We start from the raw sequence: 14,885 nt of genomic DNA, 5'->3' as shown, positions 1-14,885 counted from the left end.
ATCTGCCTGGTCGGGCGGTGGGTTTCTTTGTCAGGGTATTATTTCCCCACGTTTTGTTCGAGGCAATATACAACTAGCAAGTGATGATATTGGACACATGTACAGAATGATTACAGGTTCGTGATTAGTCAATCAATCTATTCCATCAGGCCTAGAAAGGAAATGGAGTTACCCGGTCTCGTTGCAAGACAGCATGACGAAAAAGCTACCCGGCAATCCACTGTAAGCACAATCGGGAAGTCAATTTTGAGAGGGTGGTTTGGGTGCAAATGTTGCAGGCGGGACGTTCCGACTCACCCTGAATACAGCACACAGGGCTGGATATGAGGGTTGTTCAGTGGACAGTGTGGAAGCGAATTGTGCTATATTCAGGACCATCTCGCCTATCAATGTAACGTGGGCTGGTGGAGTTAGGTGTAACGGGATGTGTGATTGGCGGTTAATCCCATGTTTTTTCTGCAGTGATAATGAGCTTTACAATGGCCAAACAATGGGTTTGTGGTTTGCTTTTCCGAGGCTAATGAGTCGGCTACGGAAGTTTAAAAAGGCCGCACAGAGAGACGATTTGAGGATCTTATGCTGAATGAATTGACAGTGTATAGGGGAAGTGAGAGATTGACCTCGGCCGAAGAGAGACAGTCCAACAAAGTTGAACAAAAAACACCAAAGTCTAAATGGGCCTTACTTGAGACGACTTCCCTAACCCGCCTCGTTTGGTGCGAGATCGTCAACGAGAAAGAAGATCTGCGATTTAATGCCTGGGCCGAGGATAATCCATACACCAGCCCGTTGCATTGAGATGAGCATCCGTACTTCTACTTGCCGCTGCCTACAATGCCCAGCCCTCGATATCACAACAGATTGTGGGAGGACGTCACTATCACGCGCTGACACGACCTGCATGTGCCATGTCCGCGGACCCTACGTGTCGACGTTGCCCAATAGCGTGCTTGCTGTGACTGGAAACGTCTCTTCTTTGTTCTTCGAAAGGCGCAGATCGACGTTCTTATCGCCAGATTCGGATGACCCAATGCCCTCGAATCTATGACAATCGCTGCGTTAGGCTTCCAGGGATGCCTTGGCTCGCAGACTTGCAATAACATTTAGCTCAAGCGAAGATCGCTATCGCTTGTAGCACTCTGTTCGGACAGGCTCTGAGTTAGGGGGCAAATTCTGTATAGCCTGGCGATGGCTATGGACGTAGTGTCTAATGTTAATGGGCGAGGGCCCTGTCAGCAGTAGTACGGGAAACGGCAGCCTCCTCCAGGGGTCGTGCCTAGGAATCAAGGGGAACCAGGAACAAAAAAGTGACGGCGGATATGATAACGGCCATCTGGGGTAAAAATCCTGCAGTCTCAAAAATAATATACATTCCCAGCATCGTCCACATAGCAGTGGGTAGATCTCCTCATTCCAGCATCTCGCCCAGCTCCCTCCCAGCTAGCAGTACCGGTAATGGACGTAGTGTTATTATGGCTCACGGCCGATCACCCCAGACGTGTTGTTTTGGGTATATGGTGATCATCACCGAAATGGTGCATTGCTGTAGATCAATTGCAAAATAGAAGCCACAAAGTGGAACTTACAAACACACAGTCTATGTGTGTGTGTGTGTGTGTGGGTAAAGGTCTTCGTAAACAGAAGCCACGAGTAATCTGTACAGTGTAGCTGATTGACATGATGGACAGTCAGATAGGCGATAACAGGCATACTCCGGTGGGTGGAGCGGAGGCTGGTGGAGGAGACCGAATCCATGATCTGACCAAATATCAAGCCCGAATAGTCGCTCATTCCTCATCAACAGCCGCATACTCTAGACATCCAACATGATATCGGCTGTATCGCCTGAATACAGTATAGTGTACAAGACATTTTGAGACGAGGCAAACTATTTTTACGAGCGGGAGAGGCGCCCAGCAGCCTGACACAGTACGCGTCGACATCCAGACGGCGGTTTCCATGCTTTCCATGGACACTCAATGTGTGCCGACATTTTTTCAAGTGGGCGAAGGGAGGACAGTCCTGTATAAGCATGCAGGGAAGACATGCTGCAGAGACAGGGCCAGGAAAGGGACCAAACAAGCAAAACCAATGTCTGTATCTTCGTACACGCGTTTTTTTCTAACAAGGGTGCGATGGCAGACAACCCGTATCACCATGTGCCTCTGGGCTCACTCTCATTCCGTTGGCACACCTTCATTGTAGTGTATGTACAGTTTGCCTGGGCTGCCAAAAACCACAACACATGATAAAACTAAACGGATGTGAATAATCACAACAATGACAGGGGTAGGATTCTCAGGTGTGTCGCCCACGCCAAAACTGGCTTGGCCTGAATTGCATCTCGTAATCTGCTCGTAATCCGCCAACTAGCCCAATCTACAGTATCGGATGTCAATCCTCCTAAACAAGTGTCTTGTACCAGCCAATGCTACGCTCGTAGGCTATGATCTCGATACGCACGACTGAGGTGGTCGATCTACCATGGATTCACCCACCCGCTAACACACACGCACTGTGGATTTCGTCACTCTGTCCAAACATGTGCTGCTTCAACCCTACTACCCTTGTAAATTTTCTAGTCGCACTTGAGAAAATCGTTGCTTCTCTGGGATGATCAGCGTCGCGACAATGCTAATCCAAAAATGTGTTTTGCCAGAAAGGGGCGTTGCGTGTGGGCAACCAGTGAGTGGTTAGTATGCGTCTGATGCGTACCCTGAACCCCTTCACACCTGCCTTATACACGTGATGACGCTGTGATACCCCATGGCATGCCATCGTGCTTGCTCGCTGCCTGGATGATAGATGATATCTACAACCGGTGCTTCAAACCATTATGATACCCCAATTATAGTCCCCTCAAGATACCAGAGACCTTAGTCTCCCGTGTGTTTTCGCTCTTGTTGGTGACCCCCCAGCAAACAACATTGGACGATCCGACGATCTCGAAGATCATGAAGATCACTAACCCGCTGCGCGCCAAACAGTGGTGCGCGGCCCTAAACCCTGGCGAGAGACTCAGAGGGACGCAAAGGGCCAGATTTCATTATAAATACAGCCACCACCTCCCTCCTGTTTTTCTTCTCCAGACCAGTTCTCTACAACACATTCTTCTCACATTCGTTCGCTTCGTTTCACACGACAAATACCCACTAACATCTATCATAATGGTTGCCATCAAGAACATCCTCGCTGCTTCTGCTATCGTCTCCGCCGCTGTCGCTGCCCCCACTCAGCCTGAGGACCTCGACAAGCGAGACCTCCAGCTCATTGGAAACGTCATCGGTGAGGCTTTCAACATTGTCAACATCACCCTCCAGCTTGTCCAGGGCACCCTCAACCTGCTCCTGAAGCCCTCTTCTGACCGACCCACCTACTACGCCACTGTCAAGGAGTTCTTCACCAAGCTCAACTGGGCCATTGGCCAGCTTGTCATGGACCTGAAGAAGTCTCCCCTCACCACCCTTGTTGGCGACATCCTCGGTGTTGTGCTCTTCTCCCCTCTTATCACCTCCCTGAAGGCTCTTATTGAGGCCATTGCCACTTCTCTCCTCTCCATTGTCGGTGACGGTGTTGTTGGCCCCGTTGGTGACCTCCTTAACGGCATCCTCGGCGGTGTTGGCGGTCTTATCGGCGGTCTTGGCAACGTTCCCGGTCTCCAGGGCCAGCTCTCCGAGCTCGGCTCCGCCTCCAACGTTCTTGCCCAGTCTCTCTCCTCTGTTGAGGCCACCCACCACTAAGAGGCTCCCTATAGCGGAAATTATCTCTACAATTCAAGTAATTTATTTTGAAGCTCTGGGTCAGAAGTCTGCAGTACCAATGATATAGATGTTAATAATAACTCTCAAAAATGAATACCCCATTCCATAACAACAAAGTGTTGTACAAGTAGCATATATCTTTTTCTTCTCCTTTGCAAAATTGCTTGAGTTCCGACTTCTTGCGCTTTCTCCGAGGAACATTCTCAGTGTAACCCTTGAGATACAAAGTCAATTGTGAAGATCGACACTTTCAAAAACACGTCAATATTGACATCAACAACCAATTGGACTTCGTGAGAGTATGTGCAGTGAAGATCATAAATTCCACCTAAACGAAGAGAAGGAAGATGTAGAGTGCCGTGTCCGAACAGAGACTACTGGTACCAGCATTCTGTTCCCGGGTCCAAAACACAGGAGCAATCACACCATGACATTGCACCCAGTATCATGGTCTTCAGGGTCCTTCCTCTCCACGCACACTCGGTTATTTTCTTTTGGCTGCAAGCAGGAGTTAAGTCTAAGGCCCCCACGCGCACCCTGCTTTGCGCGAGGGTCCTGGGGGGGCTTTCCCTGCCTTCTAAAGTTGGCCGTCTCCTTTTGCTCTCGGTGTCGATCACTCGCGAACGTTGTTTAATCACGCCACGACGATCCCTCTCAAAATGGAAGTAGAGATTACTGCAAGCAGTGGGAAGGAGACAACGAAAAAAAAAAAGCACCTCTGACAACGTCAACCCAGGAAGGCTAAGCGATGTAGCGATGTAGCGCAGCGGTACGTACATACGCTACATTGTACTGTAGTGATGAGCGCACAGCCAAGAGCCGAGACCGAGACATACCGAGGAACGACGTTGGATCATCCGTTGCTAGTGTCAGGTCTGCCTGTATCTTTGTCTTATATCTGATACAAATCAATGTCTCTTGCCCGATCCTGTCACCTGAGTTTGCACTTACTCTCGATCTGCCAGTTCCGGTCTTTCCGTTCGGCTTGTTTCATTGCACAGACCAGGATATGTCAGACTGCGTCAGCTATACGGGCGAAGGTGGCAGTCCTAAATTAGTCAAGCACATCAATGCCAGACAAGCTACGGTCTACAGCATGTGAGCTGCCGGAGCGAAAAGCAAATCGTGAAAGCTGCGCTGTGGTCAAGACGATCTAAATAGATCTCCATCAATATATTCTGAGTGTTTATGTTGAGGGTACATTCCTGAACAAGAGCACACTATGTGAGTCCATGCCGATCTCCATAGATCCAGCACCTGCGCAAGATTACGAGATTACTACTCCTTGGTCGGCTCTGTGAACATCCAAGAATGTGGCATTCATTTGCGTCCTGTTTCATGTTCGACCCGTGATGATGCTGTAGGACCACGCGATAGCTTGTTTCGTAAACAGGTCTGAATTGGACCATGTTCATTGGCATTGTAGCCTACAGGTGGCTTTGGTGGAGGGGCCTTGGACCAATCAAGAATGCTCCGTCTATTGAGATAAGAACAGGACTGTGGCACTTGACTACAAGTACAGTAGTTTGATAGCTGATTGGACAGTGATTGCTTAGCTCAGGACGTAAATAAATATCGCCCTGTCAATGCACTACTCGTACTTGTTTGTACAGAGACGAGGTTACGAAGCCTCCGTGAACTATACCTCCAATGTTACGTCCCTGCGTTGTTGGCGCTCTCCATTTTGATAATCGAGATATAGTACTCGCACAAGTACAAAGATGTAGTACTTACACTTTCTGGTTGAAGGAATCATCCAAATGAACGTCTTCTTGAGCATCTCTACATCACTCATACTTGTACAATATTGTATAGTAAGTACTGTAATATTCAAGTACAAGTAGAAACTCATGCTACCCCGCACCATCGTCCTCACATTACTGCCAATTGACAGTGACCGAGGTACTCCTATACTACTTCCCCATAGTATGCACTATTCTTGTATGTACTGTAGCATGGTATATCTGATAGATAAGAACATTCACAAGGACGGTTAATTATTCCAAGGCAAGCAGCCAAGAAATTCCAGGCTAGCCTAACAATGACAGATGAGGCCCGAAACCACTCTTCTGAAACGCACACTAAACACCACGCCTGTGCATATTTACGACCTCGGTGGGTTGTCTGACAATTACCCCCAATAATAAAGGGCTGTCAGACCGACTTTTAGGTCGCTATGTAAGTTTTCTCCTGTGCCAAGCCGCTAAGTCCTCTAGTGGATCACTGAGATTGCCCACTCTACTGTAGGTACGGCTACTTGTGTTGCGTATTGGTACCTGTACTACCGCTACCCCGGGTATTGTTTGGAGCTAGCGCTATTGTAGCGACGGGTGGGAGGAAGAGGGACTTGCACTCAATAAAATTGTTGGGAAACCATTGTGTATGTATGTAGACGTGCACGAACACTGTACTCAACGGCGTACAAGGAATACCACACAAAGAAGAACGCGAGTCGTATTCTTGCAATGGGCGCGGAAAGGGTGCACCTGATTTCCTGAACCAGCGCCGATGTCACCAAACCGGGTTACAGTAGGTTTGAGAGCCTTATCTTCTCCGTCCGAGTCCGGTTTAGGCTGGACCTTCAGCGTAGCCTGCCAAGGCCCTATGTTCGCCTGATTCGAGGTACAAGTGAATGTATGCACCAGTACCGTCAGTAAACAGTGTTTATATGGGCATGGTAGCGTCCATAGACCGAGTCGCAGATAAATTTCCGTGCCAATTTTCCGGCAGAGAACCTCCAACAAGCCCACCTCGTCTAAAACACCGGTGTTGGAGAACCGTCCATGTGTCTAAACCGGTGCATGGCTGGGCCGGAGGTCCGCATAAAGTTTCGTTTCGCCCTTGTATCTGGGAGTATCTGGGAGAACAATTAAACGCTATCTGAGTGTATGACGCAATTCTGGGTAGCTAGTACAGTAGTTGTAATACAGTGGTACCAGCCACAAGTAATACAGGGTGCTTAAATCGTTTTTGTGGCAATGTAAATGTAGTGGGGCCCATTGTTTTTTCAATTTATGTGTCCCCTTCGTTTCATTTCAGTAGGTGGTATTGTCTCCTTCAGTTCACAATATTACTCGCTATGGATAGACTACAAACCCTGTTCCGTTCAACCGCAGGAACCACAGTAACCACAACGCTTGTCAGAACAAAGAAGCGATTGGAAGGGACGTGAAAAATATCACCAACCATTAAGCAGCTGGGATTGATAACCAGATATCTCCACAAAACAGGACTCATTGGGCGGCCTGAAACCAATTTACGCTATAATCAAGATCCCATGACCATCCCAGGACGTGCTACTCCACCCTCCTCCACCCTTAACGCGTCACTACTCCACCGATTGTTCCGTTACGCAGTCGCCAGATAGCGCTTCCCGATCCGGCAGAGCTGCTGGTAAAGGGGACGGGAACGTGAGAATGTCGCGCCGGGGGCCAACATAGCACGCCGGATCACATCATCCAGCTAGATAAGCGAATAAGACTGAGACAGCAGCAGAAGTCGCGATGGTTCGATTGAACTGCGTAGCTCTCTCCCTCCCTGAAGAACCGATCCACACGCATAATCACTACACAATCTGCGCAGATCTCGATGATCTCTGGCTCTCTCTCCGCACTCTCCACTCTTTTATACAGATTCCAAGCAGGCACCCAGGAACAAGAGTGAGCCCTACCTACATACCGCGTGTCCATCTTGGGGGTCCTCTAAACATCTACGCACGTACCAGAGGCACTCCTAGATAACCAAGTCCAGGAGACAAAGAACCCGCTAGTGCCTCTGCTTGTTGCTTAGCCTAGCCCCCTATGCACGCCACTCTGAACAATGAAGAGAGAAATGTTCCGGGTTGAGAGTAGCTGACCAGACCGTTGACTGTTCCAAGGATATATAAGAGACCCCAAAGACCTGGTTTCCCTCCCTCATCTCCTATCACAAACATCTTCTTTCTCACAAACTAATCTCTTACACAATGGTCTCTGCCAAGTCTATGATCCTTGCTGCCGCCCTGGCCACCGCTGCTGTTGCCGCTCCTGCCCCCAACGCTGCCCCTGCCCCTGCCCCTGCTCCTGTTGTTCTCAACGAGCGTGCCTACGAGGAGTTGGCCGCTCGAACAGTCGAGGTCTACACTGCCCACGCTCTCCAGGAGCGAGGCCTTCTTGATCTGGTCGGCTCTCTGACCTCCATTGTTGGCGTGGTCATCAATCTGCTGGTTGGATCTGTTAACTCTATCATCAAACCTGGCTCTGCCTCTGCTGCTGAGGTTCTGGCCAAGACCTTCACCGACCTCACCACCGGTCTCAACAGCGTCGTAGCCGCTCTCGAGGACCTTCCTCTGCTCGGACCCGTGATCGGACTCCTTGTTCCCATCATCCTCTCTCCTCTGGTTCTCAGCATCACCACCACTCTCGAGAAGATTGTGGTTCTGCTTGTTGACGATGTCGACAAGGCAGTGCTTGGCCCCGTCCTTGACGTTCTGCCTGCTCTCCTCGGAACTCTTGATCAGGTTCTCAACACCCTGCTCGGTGACGTGCCTCTTCTCAGTGGCCAGGTCAACCCCGCTCTTGCCCTGGTCGACAAGGTTAAGGGCCTCCTCGCTGGTCTTGGAATCTCTCTTTAAATGTAGACATCTTCTACAGTAGCTACGGTAGTAGCTACAGTATGTGTACTCGGTTCAGTTTCTCCAGAGTTCTACTTAATCTAATATAATAACATAATACTTTGTTAGTAGCACGTCATTAGCCATTGTATTTTCTGAATGATCCCATGTAGAAACTGTAGACTGATGTAACGCTTCACAAACATCGACAAGATGTTTGTGGTTAGCTCCTCGAGTCAACAGGGGTATAGCAGATACCTCATTAGACTAAAAAATAGAGATCGTGCTAATGCACAACTTGCGCTACCGAGAGCATTATCTCCAGCTGTATCTCTGTGCTTAAAGATACTCCACTTTTCCCGGATGAAGGCGGAGACAGAACATATACTGTAGTACAGCATGTAAATTGTAATATACAGTATAGTAGCTACAGTATTACCAGGCATCTACTCATGATAGAGAAGTCAGCCACACCGTATGAGACATTCTGTGCTCATCAACACATGATGGGGGTATTAGTCGCAGGAAAACAACACCATAGATGGCTACAAACACACATATCGATAGCTTTTTACACCTGGACTACTTCCCTGGGGCTCCACTATGGTAGTCTAGAAGCTACAGTATGTACTCGACGCTAGCCCACCGCTCATTTGATATTCTTGACGTAATGACGTGAATGTGACAACAGGGCCGACCGAACTTCGGCTTTGACGTCTCAAGAGTATTGATCCTTGAAGACTGACAGATATCGCCGCCGATACTGTTCCAAGTAGTTAGTGTGAAAAGGGTCTTACTGTAAGAGCAAGAACAATGGTCGGGCTACGGGATGTCATCAGCTACTGTAGGTGATATAGTGGCAATTCTCAGAAGATGTATGCTGTGGTTACAAAACGGTGTTTGGATGATATGCAAACGAAAACTATCAGTGCATATAGCCATCGAATGGGTTTCTTCCAGCAGCCGTTCATGGGAAATGTCTGATTGAGAGACATTCAGAAATCTACCCACTCATTCTCAAACACTACAAGACCGTCTCAGCTCAGAAACATAACCACGCTTATACTTACTGTAACATCAGCTGTTTTAGCACGGTCATGAAAGTCACGTTAGCCCCCTCGAATCAATCTCTGATCCAGCAAGCTGGTGTTCCATATTTGCGCTACAGACGGACCGATTGAACGTCGGTCTTGCCGATGACGTAGATGGGACACTGACTAAGCACGCCACACAGATAGCTGCTGTTTTGACAAGGTTCTGATAAAGTTGGGCTAAAGTGAACGGGGGTACATGTTACCCTGCTCAATAACTCTCCCCATTGGGTATGGTTAGAGGAAAAACGAGATGATGATCGTGATGTACAAGTACCACGACCTCAGTTGCAGATCTGGAGGTGTTTTTGAGCACTCTTCTGTGGGCACATTCTTGCTCAACGTCGAGGCTTGTACGAACTACTGTAGCAGGCGCAGAATGCTGCATAGCACCGAGTAAAAGACTCCTTTACGTCACAGTTGAAGAGCACTTCTGAGAGGTGAAGTATGCTATTGACTTCACACTTCCATGAAAAATGAGATGGGGTAATTCCTGTACAAAAGCGAAGGGCTCTGCGCTCGGTCCAGGCAACAATTAGCGGCATTTTTACTTCCACAAGGTCTTGTTCATCAGGTCGATTTAGATTTAGCCAACGCTTTTCACCAGACACTGTTGGTCTGTCAGGGCGGCGGGGTTGAGGTGTTGCATTGTACAAACGATAGTCCACCGAGAAGTGCAGCTCACGAACTACCTGCCGAATGAATGTACAGCACAAAATATGGGCCTTCGCCACCAGACGAGTGAAGCTGTCACCATCGATTCAAACTGCAAATAATTCGTGTATCTTGGCTTACCAGGTTGTCGTGTTGCAAGAGCCTCAGATAATACACCGTCTGGTAACTGTCTCATACCGTTCTGAGATATCTTCATGCCCAAGTTTACATTTGCTTTCAGTTCGCTTCTTGTTGAAAGGTGGTTTCCGTCTTCACATGTGGAACTCTAAAGCCATAAGGTGTTCCCATGACCCGACGTTGGGGGCATGTTCAGAGGACCAGTAGTGCCATTGGTCAACATGCAAGCGAGCGGTATGCAAAAGCACGAAGCAAGTGTCTCCCACGTAGGCCGTTGGACGCCGCTATAGGGACACAGCCCCTCTCGATGGAGCCAAAATGAGGGTCGTGTCCGTGATTTGACCTTGATTTGGCCTGGTCTGCATGCTGTTAAACACTGTTCCAAGGTAACATGATGTAATGGCGCGTTCCACAAGACCCAAGACATTTGTTACTAAGCCAGTTAGTGTGTTTCTTCATGTGAAAGCAGTTACTCGTACTCGTACTTACTGTACCATGGAGCAGAGGTGTAATAAATGGCTTTTCGCTTGCGTTCGTATCTGGATCACATCGTAAGTGCGACAATACAAGCATATCAGAGTGTCCTACGATACAAGCGACGGGTACAGTATGTACAAGTACATACTCATGTGTAGCAAAAATGTTCTGCTGTCATTTGCCACTTGCTCTAGATATACTGTGCTATCAGAGCAGCAACACACATGCTCGTACCCACAGGCTGGTATCTGGCTATATAAAATGAGACGGAAGCGGGCAAAATGGCCTGTAGCGACAACCCGGCAAGGTTCGCCTGCTCACCTGAGCTTTACGTCGCTCAGAAAGTGTGTCTCTGCCTCTCTCTCTCTCCTCCAAGGTCGCCACCTCCTCCTACAGGTTAGGGTAGATCTAAGACCCCACATGGTTGGGTTTTTTTGTATTTGCGGAGTTCATTCCATTGTACTTGTACCAAAATGTTCCGTTGTCTCGACGACAAACAACCAAGACCATAGTGGAGAGTGGCTATTGGCTCTCGTAACATAGCTTGTTCCACGCCGACGTTATTTGGTGGGCCAGGTGAGAAAAAAAGGTGTAGTAGATGTTAGAGGGAGGGGTTGCCGTACAAGAGTTCGGAGAACATATGCTAATTGCACTGTGCTTGTAAGTGGATGACAGAAGTGCCAGAGACGGAGGTATTATTTCATTGAAAGACAGACGGCAGCTAGCACGCACCGTCCACAAGCTGTATCATTCAGGTCTGGGATGTGTCTTGACCTGGACATTACACTTGGGCTGCACACGGGACAAAACTTAGTTGAGTTAGAGTCTATGTGCAGTTCGGTATGTACTGCCCAGTATTATAGCAGTCGACACAGCACTCACCAAACCTGCTACGAACCAGTCAACCCAACTCCACCACACAGAAACAACACTCAGAAACACACACACCACGTTCCACATGTCGTCTCTGAACCCCAACCGTGCAAACAAGGTCGACGTGTCGTCTCTGTCACCTGAAGAGCAGCGGATTTTCAAGCTCTACGGCAAGCTGCCTACCCAGAAGGACGTGCTTTCCAAGAAAATCAACGAGCGAAAGTACTTCGACTCTGGAGATTATGCCATGAGCCGGGCTGGACGGGTCGACTCGGTAGATGCCGGCCAGGTCGGACTTCAGCACCCCAACCCCGAAAAGATCTCTAAGCTCCAGCACAACGGTTGTGGAGGAGGTTCGTGTGCTCCTGGCGGCTCGTCGCCCCCAGGTGTCCAGTCGCCTATCAAAGAGAGCAGCCAGCTGAGCCAGAACAACTAGGGGACAGCAGGAGAACGGAGCTAAGACGAGCGGATATGACGATGAACGATACGGCGTCTCGCGGCAGAGCCCGCAAAACTAACACAAACGCCATGGCCTGTGTGAGCCCACTATCGCGCACAATAAGACGAGAGTACACCACACGCCACTAACGGTCCAACAAGGAGAATTAAGTATGTGAATGAGTGAATGATATTAGATATGTTGTAGGGTATAGATATACTTGTACTGTGTAGAGTTCTCCAGCGCAACGTCTGTGCGATAGAAATGGAGATGTCGATGCTGACCTATAAAAGATGCAAGTATGTCAGTCAATTGATATGTAAAAGTAACAGGGTCCCTGGTATACTTGTAGATTTATCAGCACAATTTTATCAACACAAGCTAGACAGTGAAATTTTTCACTGCCTTTGCTAACTTCAAGGGGAACTATAGTAACATCTTTCACGAGCGCTTGTTTATGCTGGTAACAAAACCGTCCAAGGGAAACTACAAGTAAAAGTAGCTACATGTAGTCTAAGTCACTCTACAATTAGATAATGATATATGATCTGCATTCATGGTCTTCATTAGATGAGAGGACGGCGATAATATTCAGGTCGCTACCACAGCTCAAAATAAGTACTCACTTTCCGCTCACTATAAATAGACATATGCGGCTGAGAACGGACATAATTACGCTACGTTTCTTTAACCCAGACTGAGTGAGTAGTATCACAGAGGTTGGCTGCGACGTTCACTTTATCCCTTGAAAAATGTGCTGAAAATGACGCAAAAAGTATGGAGCAAACTCCGGTCTTGATACCACGCTGCTCGCCTGAGATGGAAGGTTGCAGCTGCATTGCATGAATGCAGGTTTGGTCAGAGGATTCTCAGGGGTTTTGATAGGCTTGTCAGGAACAGAAGACTCGTACTTGTACATGTAGTTGGTACACACATTTAAGTGCCATCGATCCGGTCATATATATCTCCTGGTTGCCTTCTTCTCTGCACTCGTTCACTCCAACCGGAGTGTTCCATCCAAGTCTTCCAGCACACCCTGACTCTACAGTAACTTTGAACGTCATAAATTCCTATATACAGTACACTTAGAGAGCCTTCTCAAGAGCATCAAACTGCTGGAGAATGGCGGACTTGGCAGTTCCTCCAATGGCGGTTCGTCGCTCGACAGACTGCTCAAAGTCAAAGACCTTGGCCACGTCCTCCTCGAATCGCTCGTCAATCTTCTTGTACTGCTCCAGGGTCAGCTTGTCGATACCAGACACCTTGAGCTCTTCGGCAGTTCGAACAGCCTCACCAGAGATGTGGTGGGTCTCTCGGAAGGGGACGCCCTTTCGGACCAGGTAGTCGGCCAGATCGGTGGCCAGCATGTCCATGGTAAGAGCACCCTCCATCTTCTCCTTGTTGATGGAGAGGGTGGACATGACGCCGGTGGCAATCTGGATGGAGTGAGACACGGTGGTGAGGTTGTCAAACAGGGGCTCCTTGTCCTCCTGCAGATCCTTGTTGTAGGTGGAAGGAGTGGACTTGACGGACATCATGAAGCCGGCCAGCTGGCCAAAAGCTCGGCCAGACTTGCCTCGAAGAAGCTCCAGAGAGTCCGGGTTCTTCTTCTGGGGCATGAGAGAAGAACCGGTGGAGTAGGCATCGGCAAGCTGGATGAAGCCAAACTCGGCAGTGGAGTAGATGATGAGATCCTCAGCAAATCGAGAAATGTGGTTCATGAGCAGAGAGCCCCAGAAGAGAGTCTCGGTGACAAAGTCTCGGTCACCGACACCAACAAGGGAGTTACCGATGATGCCGCCAAAGCCAAGCTCGGTGGCAATGTACTCTCGGTCAATGCCAAAGGGGTGGCCAGCCAGAGCTCCACAGCCCAGAGGAGACATGTTGACTCGCTCAATGAGCTGGTCCAGTCGCTGCAGGTCGGAGGTGAAGTAAGTAGCGTAAGATGAAAGCCAGTGGGCCCATCGGATGGGCTGGGCTCGCTGAAGATGGGTGTATCCCGGCATGAGCACGTCCATCTCAGTCTTACCTCGGTTGATAAGCACCTTGATGAAGTCGGCCAGCAGGTTTCGGATCTCTCCCAGCTCCTTTCGCACATACAGTCGCATGTCGGTAGCGACTTGATCGTTTCGAGATCGGCCAGTGTGCACCTTGCCAGAGATGTCTCGGCCAATAATCTCGCCCAGTCGTCGCTCGTTGGCAGTGTGAATGTCCTCGTCTCCCTCCTCTTCCTTGAAGGTGCCGGCGGCCCACTCCTTCTTGATCTCTTCCAGACCTCGGTGAATCTCGCTTAGCTCGTGGTCGTTGAGAATGTCGAGCTTTCGCAGAGCCGCAGTGTACACTCGGGTACCCTCGAGATCAGCTTCGTACATCTTCTTGTCGTAAGGCAGAGACGCATTGTACAGGTTCATGAGGGGATCGGTGGCGCCAGTGAATCGGCCTCCCCAGAGCTTGAGTTTAGAAGGAACTTCGGCAGACATTTTCGCTTGTGGTGGTGAACTGTTGGTGGTGGTGGTAGTCAGAAGGTGTCCTGCAAAAAATCTGGGGAGTGACTCAGTTGGGGAAGGTTGTCAAAATAAGCTTTTTATTGGGACTAGCTTACTGTAAGAGGGAGAGATAAGCCGCCTTTTCCGGGCCGCATGGAACGATTAGGCCATTGTCGTGGGTCACGTGACGTTATACGAACACAACAGCGGGGTATAGAGACCAGGCTGGTTACAATTACTGAGCAAAATTCGAGGCCTATCTTAGTAATATCACCAGATAACGACCTCCTTTCTGACCCCACTTTGACTTGACTTTATCCCGAAGCTTCAACTGACTCTGAATAGTGGGACCAATTAAAAGTATGAATTTCTTTA

The 14,885-nt window shown here is 49.0% G+C and overlaps 6 protein-coding genes across 6 annotated transcripts; 4 read left to right on the top strand and 2 right to left on the bottom strand.

Annotated features, from left to right (window-relative positions):
• Positions 1–2,954: 2,954 nt before the first annotated feature.
• On the top strand, positions 2,955–3,740 carry YALI1_D34980g (uncharacterized protein; the record flags this gene model as incomplete). Its single annotated transcript, XM_503318.3, has 1 exon — positions 2,955–3,740. One exon carries the CDS (start codon positions 2,955–2,957, stop codon positions 3,738–3,740), a length of 786 nt encoding a protein of 261 aa, XP_503318.3.
• Positions 3,741–7,725: 3,985 nt separating this feature from the next.
• Positions 7,726–8,373, top strand: YALI1_D34933g (uncharacterized protein; the record flags this gene model as incomplete). Its single annotated transcript, XM_503315.1, has 1 exon — positions 7,726–8,373. The coding sequence occupies one exon, from the start codon at positions 7,726–7,728 to the stop codon at positions 8,371–8,373; it is 648 nt and encodes a 215-aa protein (XP_503315.1).
• An 852-nt stretch (positions 8,374–9,225) lies between these two features.
• YALI1_D34916g (uncharacterized protein) lies at positions 9,226–9,533 on the top strand (the record flags this gene model as incomplete). Its single annotated transcript, XM_068282875.1, has 2 exons — positions 9,226–9,301; positions 9,352–9,533. 2 exons carry the CDS (start codon positions 9,226–9,228, stop codon positions 9,531–9,533), a joined length of 258 nt encoding a protein of 85 aa, XP_068138976.1.
• Positions 9,534–9,781: 248 nt separating this feature from the next.
• Positions 9,782–10,314, bottom strand: YALI1_D34907g (uncharacterized protein; the record flags this gene model as incomplete). Its single annotated transcript, XM_068282874.1, has 2 exons — positions 9,782–10,135; positions 10,183–10,314. 2 exons carry the CDS (start codon positions 10,312–10,314, stop codon positions 9,782–9,784), a joined length of 486 nt encoding a protein of 161 aa, XP_068138975.1.
• A 1,356-nt stretch (positions 10,315–11,670) lies between these two features.
• Positions 11,671–12,021, top strand: YALI1_D34893g (uncharacterized protein; the record flags this gene model as incomplete). The annotated part of the gene is made up of 1 exon (XM_503314.3): positions 11,671–12,021. One exon carries the CDS (start codon positions 11,671–11,673, stop codon positions 12,019–12,021), a length of 351 nt encoding a protein of 116 aa, XP_503314.1.
• A 1,088-nt stretch (positions 12,022–13,109) lies between these two features.
• On the bottom strand, positions 13,110–14,504 carry YALI1_D34865g (uncharacterized protein; the record flags this gene model as incomplete). The annotated part of the gene is made up of 1 exon (XM_503313.3): positions 13,110–14,504. One exon carries the CDS (start codon positions 14,502–14,504, stop codon positions 13,110–13,112), a length of 1,395 nt encoding a protein of 464 aa, XP_503313.1.
• Between the last annotated feature and the right edge of the window lie 381 nt (positions 14,505–14,885).

This window comes from Yarrowia lipolytica, chromosome 1D (assembly GCF_001761485.1).
Source record: "Yarrowia lipolytica chromosome 1D, complete sequence".
NCBI classification, from domain to species: domain Eukaryota; kingdom Fungi; phylum Ascomycota; class Dipodascomycetes; order Dipodascales; genus Yarrowia; species Yarrowia lipolytica.
Note: the sequence above shows the minus strand (reverse complement) of the source record. Positions and strands in the feature narration are given on the sequence as shown.